The sequence below is a fragment of the Rhipicephalus microplus genome, chromosome 8 (genome assembly GCF_043290135.1).
Source record: "Rhipicephalus microplus isolate Deutch F79 chromosome 8, USDA_Rmic, whole genome shotgun sequence".
Classification (NCBI taxonomy): domain Eukaryota; kingdom Metazoa; phylum Arthropoda; class Arachnida; order Ixodida; family Ixodidae; genus Rhipicephalus; species Rhipicephalus microplus.
In genome coordinates this window covers 32,692,240-32,703,172 of record NC_134707.1, presented here as the reverse complement: position 1 = coordinate 32,703,172, position 10,933 = coordinate 32,692,240, and the positions used below count along the sequence as shown (strand labels likewise).

Sequence of the window (10,933 nt, the reverse complement as noted above, 5' to 3'; positions counted from 1 at the left end):
AGCGCGTGGAAGGAGATTGGTCACGCGCAGAAAAAATGCGCGAGCTTTTTCTTCGCGTTTCGGAGTCTGCTGACTGGCCCTTTAATGTATGTTTATCGGTCGCAGTACTCTATTGACGACAATGCAACAGAGTCAAGCAACGAAATTACTATGTACACATATCTAACTATAAAACGCAAAACGCTTTACTGCTATATTGCATAAAAGCTTTCACGCCAACTTTTCCTTCAAAGGCTATCGTTGTGCGTTTCAAAGTTTCTAAGACTGTTTTGGTCAGTGCTACTATCTCCAAATGCGTCTAGTTAAAAAAGGGTGTGATTATATAAAATCTCAATAACCCATACTTATCGTAAAAGAAAGTACGTCAACTTTTAAATGGCAATATTTGTGAAGAAACAGTTGCAATTGACTTATCCGGTATGACCGTCATGATCACTTCATCAGCTATTATCGTCATGAAATATCTGCACAATGCTCAGCATTTAGTACGTTTAGATTTTGTGTAAAGAAGGAAGTATTATTGTGTAGGAGTTCTGAAGACTTTCAATCACTGTGAAAATATTGGAATGGCATCGAAGTACTTGGCAATGCTACGAAATAACGTGGCCTGGTGTGTTATTGTCGCGTAGTGCTAGTGGCGGCCAACTGGCTAGTGAAATAAAATAACAAATGATAGTGGCTCTTGGCGTGAGTTGCCTTGAACGTTCGTGTGCTTCTGGCTGGCCGCCACGGCTGCCGCTCTACTTCGGCGGCTTGCTTCATCCCTGAGTCGTCCTTTAATTAAACCCGCCCCGACGGCACGTCTACAACGGATGCCACCACGTCGCTACATAATCAAAGAAAAGGTGCGCTATAGGTTTATACAGCATAGTCTACACGAACTTGAAGTAGAAAAAAAAGCAATTTTGTGATGTGGTACAGTGTTTTGTAGCTAATTGTCATAAGATATTTTAAAAATTATGAGGCTCTCTTGTTTATTTGCTAAATTATTCTATACAAACATTCGCAACTACCAAAAACGATTTTGTTTCGTGCCTTACAAAACTACCTAAAAGTAGATGTTTTTCTATGCAGCATTCACGCACTTTGAGCAGCTTACCCCTTTCCCACACAATTTGGCAGCACTTAATTTGCCCTTCACTTGAGCTTAATTACAGCAACACTACACATGGACTGCCAAAATGAAAAAAAAAATGTAGAGACCTGCACTTGTTTTGCGCATTCGGGATGAACAAAAGGATGGGTGAAATAGCACTGAAACTCATTGAAAGCTCTCAAGACGATATTCAGATGCCAAGTGAAAAATATTGTAGGTGGGTATATCAGACAAAATCCTTAAGTAAATTAAAAAAAATCTACAGCTCTGTAGTGTATAGTGGGGTCTCTTGAGCTTGTCTAGACAAAAACATAGGTTAGGCATCAATGGATGCATAGGGTGGTCCGAGTCTCATTGTACATTGTACTGTTTGCTCGGGTTATCTCCCATTCAAGTTCAACTCAGGAAAATCACAACTGAGCATTTGTTCTAAAGGTCTCTAGTCAGTGCTATCGCATGTCTCCGATGAGGTCGATCTTCTTTTGGTGTCTTCAGCAGGCAGACCCCGACATCAAGGCAGCGACATTCTCATATATTGGCTCATCTGAATGGAAAAAGTCAATGAAAAACAAGAAAGTGGGTGTGTGCTGTAGATTGGACAGTTTCACCAACAAATTAAAGGTAAAGATATAAGCGTATCTATGTATGATGCATTTCTCATACTTTTTTGCTTATTTTGATCCGGTAAGTGTATGCACAAGCAATATTTACCATAAAAAGTACTGCAGTGAACTCTGTAGTAGCAGTAACAAAATATTTGTGGCCCCTAAATAACAATGGACGTTTTATTTCGTTGAGCAAGCACTTTGGTCTAGCGTTTTCTTTTTTCACTAAACATCAAGCTAAAGTTCTTTTACCATATTTCAAGGATTCGCTTTATTTATTTTGTTTTTAAATAATTTTATTAGCTACCTAATCTAACTGTGAATTCAATAAATAATCAGAAAACAAGCATCAAATTTAACTTGTGCCACCTGGTGAAGGAATGGTTATAAGCGATTGAAAAAATTCTTGCTCTAGCTTTCGTCTTAGTGAGATGACAATTATTAGGTAGCACATAGTTGCACTATGTCACAATCTGATAACAAGACAACCATGGCTCATGTGTTATGAAAAACAAAAAAAATAGTATTAGAATGTCACGTAATACCTATCTTATCCTAATATCCTGAATTCTGCCAGAATGTTTCGTGAACTAGCAAAGCAGAACACAGAAGCCTTCTTTCAAACTTTGTTGTGTCCTTCTTCACCATTTCATTTAAAACGCGTTTCAGCTCTGTTAGACTATAAAATGTGTGAAGTACTTTGCCTACTTGCTTTTATTTCTAGTTTAGTGATCTGCATCAATATTTTACATTCGCTATAAGGTATATAATTATAAAAGTGTTCCCCGGTTTTATAAAAATGTGGCCATTGAATTCACTTCAGCTGGGAAAAGAATTACGTTGTCCTTATCTAGCTACGTCATACTTTATGGCTAATATTTTCTTCGGCCGCACTGTTCGTCCGTTGCATGAAAACCCTTTCATGTAAAAAAAAACCATCATAGTGACGCCTGAGTTGATGCTGATAGGGCTAGCATACGTTTTTGTTATGGAGGATTGTTCGATATGGCTTATCTGTTCGAAAAAAAATTGTAATGTAATTTAGTTTGTGTAATGTTTGTTACTTACTTTGTACTGTGCTTCCATAGATCTCGTCGATAACGGAGGCCACACAGTGGTATAGGTAGGTGTATTGTTTCTGCACCAAATAAGATTCAAACAACTCTGTCAATGGTGAAGGAAAAAAGCACTCCGATAATTAGCTTAGTGGGCTACTTGCTCATTCATACGTATAATCAAGAGTGCAAAGAAGCACGACTACACACAAGACATGCTCGCTTCTAGGTGTTATTTCTTTTGCACGAGTGCTTCGTATATAAACCTGTTAGCGAAGGCAGACACATTTGGTGCATAGCGGTGCTGTTTTCGTAGCCATGATTTCTTCAACTGCCTGTGATTAGTCAGGGAGCTTGGTGTATTTGGGGCCGCCGACAATACTTCTACTGCGATGGCAATTATATGGACACTCTCAGCTGAATTTCACCGCGAGCATTACCGTCACTTACCACATATGTGTAGGTATCTATATATATGAAAGCGCGGGAAAGAATAATAATCCAGGAAGAGAATACAGCACGAGGAATTGAACATTCGACCTATCTTTCGTGAACGCGCGGCGTTAGCCACTGAGCCACGAAGGAGCACCTCCATCAATGTTGAAACGTCAAGCTATCTACATCCAGCACGGCGGAAATAGCGTGTTTTCTGAATTACCAGCCAGATGGTGCGATGAGCGCTCTCAGCGTTATGAGGTTGGTGCTCAGCTCTATGCGATGCGCGCTCATCTCCCGCGCGTGATTTACTCCGCGGAGGGAAGGGCCGGAGAATCGCGCGCCTTCAGTTTTGCAACGCTGCGCTTCTAGTAGGCAGTGAAATAATTGGTAGCAACACATTTTTAAGCCACGTGGCACAAACTACAGGATGCAGGCACTGCACAGAAGTTAAGCACACTCTCAAAAACAGTTGCGACTGCTACTGAAAACAATGCGAAAAGCCTTATAAATTGACTACTGAACAGCATAGTTAGTGCTAGAGCAAGTTTTAATTCAGTATTTTACACCGAAAGTTGTATGAGACCGCTTTTGGGGTCACGTGCAGTTATTGTTCACCGCCGCCGCCACCGGGGCTCATAACCACATCACACGAAATTAGAAAAAAAAAACACCTTGCATTAATGACACGGTGGGGCTTGAACAAGGGTCAGCTGCATGCCAGCCCAGTATTCTACCACTTAGTTACGCCGGTGGTTATAACTTGTTTTTAAACTTGCCTTAGCTAGTCATGACCTAGCACCAATGGCACAGTGGGGATCGAAGACGGGTCCGCTGGGTGCCAGCCCAGTATTCTACCACGGAGCTACACCAGTGCTTGTGACTTGTCAAACTTGCCTTAGGCAGGCTTGATATTGTGGAAGCAATCGCATTAATGCGACTTTTATAGCGTTTTACAACAGCGAAAGAACAACCAGTCGTCGCACAATGCGAATAGCGAAACGCGTGGCCCGTCCGATGCTCCAAACCATCACAAAGCTGATTCTTGTTTCTTTATTAACTGTGGCGCATACCCACTTCAGCCGTAATTCGTCATCATCGTCAGGCACTGAATGGACAAATGACACAAAATGTCTTGCTAATGTTTAAGGGCACCGGGCTCCTCAAAACAATGACGAAGTATAGCAAAGCGAATGCCGGCCTATACTACCCAAAATCTTATTATAATTGCCCTAATGGTACCAAGCAAGTGTGCTTACACTAGTTCCCAATGAGTGTTTTGCAAAGGCTCTGAAATGCCGCTCTTCTAGCTTTCGCTGTGACTGTGCTGCACCTATGGCGCAGGCCTGACGTTTTATTCATAAGTTATGCTTCTTTAATCTTACTGAAGAACATAAATGCATAAGTCATTAAAAAATCCTGCAAATGTGGGCTTCTCGCAGGACAGTCTGAATGTGAAAATTTTACATGATGTAATCATTCCGTTTTGCATGCCGAATCGGGTGCAGTGCTGGCACATGCCTCTCCGAGCGAATTACATTCACGATGGGTACGTAACACCACAGTCTCTCCAAAGCGCTTCCCCCTTGCGCTTCGAAGCTGAACGCGCGAAAATTGTCGCTAGTCACGCACCTCGTTTTGTACCATGCATCTCCTGCACTCTCGCAGGTCCAAGACAAGGTGAAAGATGTCGATATCTTCATCCACTTCGAGCTTCTGCAGGCACATGTCAAGGGCGATGAAGGTGCCTGTCCGTCCCACACCAGCGCTGAAAGCAGCAAGAGGCTAAGTAGGCAAGTTACATGCACACGAAATAAAGAGAAGTTGGGGGAAATGGCAGGCCGCTATAGTGCATCGATCGCAACAGTCGAAGCAAAAGAATTTGAGACAAATGTCGTGAGCATTATTTTCATTTTCTTGTAGAGCCTGGGGGCGCCCGGTATGACTTACTTCAGGTGGCACGTAATAATGAACATTACAAAGAAGTTGAGCCAATTATGTTACGATCACAAGCAACTTTGCTTATGGCGAGTGTGCCAGAAACGTACTTGAGATGAAGATAGCGAACGTTATTTTTTTCTTGTGTGTAACCGAAAGCTTGGCGGGGCCGGTGCGTAAGGTGAATAGGCGACCACTTGTCGGCTGTTCAAAACTAAATATAGCTTGTTGAAGGTCTACGCAAAACTTCTCTGGTCTTTGTTGTTGCTGGCACGAATGTCGCAACAAATTTCTTAAGAAACTTCTCGCAGTGTCGGTACCCTGTGTAAGCATGGGCCGCAATGCCACAGAAATAGAAATTCCGAAACTCTATTGTATGGCAACTCCTCATCAATGGTGGAGAAATCACTGAGCATGGACCCTTGGTCATGAGCCAACGTCTTGAACCTGACGCCATGAGCCGAGCGCACCATTATCCCGCCCTCCAAGTAAAGTGAATGAGCAGGACTGTTTATTTAGACAAGGAGGCAATGAGCGGCCGCCATTCAATCATGTGGGCAGGACCTTTGCGTTTTTTAAGCTGTGTCAAAATATTGTTGCGTAAGCCACCTATTAGTAAAAATTTATTGTGAAAAAAAAAGTTACTTAGAAATAGAGGTAGATGTACATTATTCATAACATTTCTTGGCGGAGCATGTATGGCCACAAAAATAAGTAATGTAAACGAAAATAGAGCTTTAAATTGCTACAAAAATAAAAAAAAACAGATATGATGCGGGAATGGCCGCGTATATTAAATACGACAAATAAGTAGAAGTATCTGGATTTGAAACGTGGCATTATCCCATATATTAGAATGAAACCTCAAGTTACGAAGCGTTCAGCAAAAACCACGGAAAAATGCTGGGAACTATTCAAAATTTTATGGTCGCTAAAAGCGTTCGTTATTGACCGATTCGCTACAAATGGTTATGTCACACTAGATGGCGTCATCGCTTTTGGACTACACTTTTGACCGTCTAAACCTGTTGAATATTGCTTTCATCTGCTTTGGAAAAAAATAATAATGATAAATTCATTTGTATGTCAATCCTTTGCTCTGTGTGAATGAAAGGATTATTGGTGAACAGTGCCAACACTGATTTATTGAAAAAGCACACTTCTTAAGAGACGTCGTCTGTTCTGTACAACATGTGCTTGCATGGTGGAATAACTGTTGTTGTATTGTTTATTTTCATGGCATCCTTGTGATGTTAGTGGTTTAAATGACTTGAAGGTTTTAAAGGCAAAGTGATTTTTTTTGCTATTTCAGTATAAAAAAACAAAGGTCTTGAAGTAGAGCCTCGACGAAATATTCAACTTTCACGACGTATTTCGACAAAGCGTGGAAATGTTTTTAGTGGGAATAAAGTCAGGTAAGAAATATTCCACCCGGTGTAAAAATTATAACTAATCGCACTCACAAAAACCTATGTTTGCAAGCTTCAGAAATATAGTTATGCATCTTGCTGCAAAAAAAAAAAAAAATGCGCGTGTGCGCAGTCTCATATATTTCATTCCGTACACAACAGCTACACAAACAGGTTTAGGCCTGAAAACAAGCACAGCGTTTGTTCTTGACTATTTTCTGACATTGGCCGGACAGATTTGCTGTATATAGGTTCCGCGGCGCATTTTATTGAAGTGGATTGCGTTCGATGAAATCTGTCGCAAAAAGTTTCTGCATTCATGCACTGTATTTACCAGAACATGAACGTCATACTAAAAAAACCTTGATGAAGAAATGGTTACGAACATTTTGAGCCCTTCCTAAAAACACAGTTCGTTCGTCTCACGACATTAAGAGTTGAGTGTATAATGATGGACGACTCAGTTGTAAGGGACATTAGCACCCAGCTTCGTAAACATCGTGCGTATTAAACAAATTGTGTAAAACGGGCAAATGATTTGTGGTGAGTGATCGCAAATCTTTGGAAACACGATGAATGAAATACGCTTAAGCCTGGAATAATTACACAAACGCCATTGCTTATAAACGATAAAGTCAAGGCGAAGCGAAGTCACCTTAGATTTGCCTATATTTTTGTTAACAGGGCATTTCAGACGTTTTAGACTTATTCAATTTCGCCATTACTACATTTGAGGCAGCCAATTGATCTTCAGCTTGGCCCCATGTATTTGTGGCTGTTAACCAAGTTAAATGAAGCGATTCAGCGGTAGAGTAGCACAGTTTTTTTCTACCTTAAATTATAACCACACCACAAGACGATAGTTATAGTGCGAGAACAAAACGATGACACAGAGACAAGAAGGACACGAAAGACACGAGTTCTGTGTCGTCGTTTTGTTGTCGACGGCTCTGTGTCGTCGTTTTGTTCTCGCGCTATAACAATCGTCATGCCATACCAACTAGCCTAAGCTGCCACGCACCACAAGACCCTTTTTAGAGGTATGTCCTGTGCTGTGAGACATGACATTGTGCGGTGCTATTACTCACAGCACAAAGTGTTGACTGCGCTAGCTGGGGCAAGGTACAAAAAAAGGACATTGCTTTTAAATAACCTAATACAAATAACACACGCTTAGCGAAGCCGCCTATGTTGCCATTTATCTAACTTAATGATCGCTTCTACATAATTTTTGAGTCTCTTATTTAATGTCCTGTTGATGCGCATTTTTTTTTTCGCTGAAGCGCAGTAATTCATGCGGAACCTGAGTTGTGTTTTGCAGGCACCATTCGAGGCCTGGTGCAAGTACGTACATTCCGTCACACACATCGAGCAGCAGACCTGCCTCCACACTGAATACCCAATTGCGAGGCGGAAACGGGAGGGTACATAGACTGGACACGCCCAGTATAGACGACAGGTGCAGCCATTTCACTGAATGTGGCGTGCGCGGTTTCTTTCCGTCGATATTTAAATTGGCACTGACAACATTCATCACTCTGGCACTTTCGTTTCGTATGCGAAAACATATATCGAGCAAGTACCAAAGACGGGTCTAGCTTTTTTTTATTACTGTTTGCCTTTTTTTTCTGCTTTTCCTACCTGCATTGACAAACGGAGCGGCAGGAAGCAGTTGAAAGTTTCCTTAGAGGAAGTGGATGATTGATTGATATGTGGGGTGTAACGTCCAAAAACCACCATATGATTATGAGAGACGCCGTAATGGAGGGCTCCGGAAATTTAGACCACCTGGGGTTCTTTAACGTGCACCCAAATCTGAGCACACGGAGGAAGTGGATGGTGATGCGGTACTTTGCAGCAGCCGGAGCCATAGAATGGTGTGCCAAAAGTTTGAGAGCCTTAGACGCTGTCACAAAGTCATAGGGTGACGTCATCACATAACTTTATGTACAAGTTCCGCCGACACCAACAGCCGATTCTCGCGTTTGATCATGTATCAAGGCATTCACGCTTACACACACACACACACACACACACACACACACACACACACACACACACACACACACACACACACACACACACACACAAACACACGCGCGCGCGCGCGCGCACGCACATGCACGCACGCACACCCAAACACACAAAGAAAAAGGAGCGGGAAGGGAGAGTGCATTGCGCCTTCCTGCAGTGCCATTGAAGAGCGATAGCCCCAAGTAAAAGAGACAGCGTTAATACCTTTTATACCAGCAGTTAGGAACCGCCAGTATGTTGATTTCTTCATGTAATCGTAAGCTTATGGGTGGTTTTCCGCAGCGGCGAACGGGCGCTGCCACGTTTGAACACGTGATCTGGTGGCCTTTTCCGACTTCTTCACCGTTGCCGATGGCCGGTCAATTAGCCACCGCCACTTTCGATTGGATTGAATCAACTTTTATTTGGTACTCCAAAACACAGATCCCTGTGTTGCGGGCAGCTCCCACGTGGGGACTGAGATGCAAAGCTCCTCAGCCGCTTCGCGGGCTTGGTGGACAGCCCAGAGCTGATCTGCCAAGGACGAGCTGCGGATTGCTGCCTCCCATCTGGCAGAGGTGATGTTCGATAAATGAGCGAATTTGGTGCACTGCCAGAGCATGTTTTCTGATGAAGCTATTTCCCCACAATGTGGACAAAGATTACTTGGGTATAGGTCAGGGTACATGATGCGTAACATTTTCAAAGTAGGGTGCATCCGCGTTTGCAAAAGCCTTAATGTAAGTGCTTGGGGCCGAGTTAGATTTTTGTGAGGTGGAAGGAAAATCCTTCTAGACAGTTAGAAATGTTTAGTGAGCTCGTTATATGTTGTAAGAATTTCCTGGTTATCCCCTTCACCGGTAGAACGCACCCCCGGGGAGTTGAGGGCAGCAAAGCGGGCACAGCACGCAGTCCGCGCCTTCCGTTTTTCTCTTTTAGGGGCGAAGCTTCTTATAGCGGCACCCGTTCGTCCCTCGTAGCCGTTGTAGTAGTGTGTAACAAGTATAACATTTTGACCTCCAAGGTGGTGCTAGTGAGAGATTTCTTCTGTGCGTTGTTAAACTATAAAAGATTGTGCTCAATGTACATGCCAATGGCTGCTAAGGGAGAATGAGAGACAGGAGAATTTGGCTTTTAGTTAACGTGCACGCTGCAAATTTTTTATTGTTCAACAACGCACAGAAGACAAGAAAGGGTTCCCACGTTATACTCGCTGGGCGTAACCTCCTAGGTTTTAGAAAGGTTTAGCGAGCGTTGGGCCACAGTGCCATGAATACAGTGAACTAGTATATACCATGAACTCGAGGCGGTTAAAGGTGGGCAGTAGACCCGAAGCGCAAGCCGTAAGAAAGTGTGCGTGTGCTTCCTCTCGTTCAGTCTTTTGAATGTCCACTGGATGGCGGTGCTTCTATATTGGGAATATATGATGAAAAGATGCGAGATGGTGGTACTTGGAGTGTTGAATAGGTGGACGAACGGACACACAGACAGATGCATGGACGGACGCACGGATGACCTCACGGACGGATGGATGCATGGACGGACGCAGGAGCAGATGCATGGATAGACGCAGGAGCGGATGCATGGACGAAAGCAGGAACGAACGCACAGATGAACGTGCGGACGCACGAACAGACGCACGCACGGACGGGCGGATGAACGCACGGGTGGCCACACAGACGCACGCATGGATGGACGGAAGCAAGAGCAAATGGACGGACTTATGCTTCGCCCCACTATTCATCATTGACTCCGTGGATACGCTACCATTTTTTTTATCTCTTAGGCACTGCGCCTTGTCACTTTATGACTGACAAAAATCAGGTGCTTTTTCTTTTTAAAGAATCACTATACCGTCGTTTGTCGCTGTAGGCTACTCAGCAACGTTCACCACACGCCACATCACGGCCACGCCACCGAGTAGAAGTCCGTAGCGCTTCGGTGCGGTGGCTCTATTTGGTTTCGCATAGACAGACTAGCTGTGGAAAATAGTCTATATGTTCGCCACAAAGAAAGGAAACTTCAACCCTGCAGCGTTTTTCATGCGGGGGTGCAACATACCCCAAACGGTTTTTCGAAATATTGGTAAGGGGCACGTCGCATATACCCGCGAATGACAACAGAGAGGAAATAATGTCCAGTGGTCAGCCGTTTTTAATTTGATTGATTTCATTGATATGTGGGGTTTGACATCCCAAAGCCCCCATATGATTATGAGAGACGCCGTAGTGGAGGACTCCAGAAATTTCGACCACGTGGGGTACTTTAACGTGCACGCAAATCTGAGCACACGGGCCTACAACATTTCCGCCTCCAGCGGAAATGCAGCCGCCACAGCCGGGATTCAAACCGGTGACCTGCGGGTAAGCAGCCGACTACCTT

The 10,933-nt window shown here is 43.5% G+C and overlaps 1 protein-coding gene across 2 annotated transcripts in view; it reads right to left on the bottom strand.

Moving 5' to 3' along the window:
• Positions 1–1,382: 1,382 nt before the first annotated feature.
• Positions 1,383–10,933, bottom strand: part of LOC119165302 (receptor-type tyrosine-protein phosphatase H) — a 93,169-nt gene continuing 83,618 nt past the window's right edge. For both annotated transcript variants that reach the window (XM_075871473.1, XM_075871474.1), the window contains 3 exons: positions 4,824–4,959; positions 2,770–2,839; positions 1,383–1,640 (listed from right to left, as the gene is read on the bottom strand). In XM_075871473.1, coding sequence (XP_075727588.1) covers positions 1,588–1,640; positions 2,770–2,839; positions 4,824–4,959 — 259 coding nt within the window. In that variant the 3' untranslated portion in view covers positions 1,383–1,587. The remainder of the gene's footprint in view (positions 1,641–2,769; positions 2,840–4,823; positions 4,960–10,933) is intronic.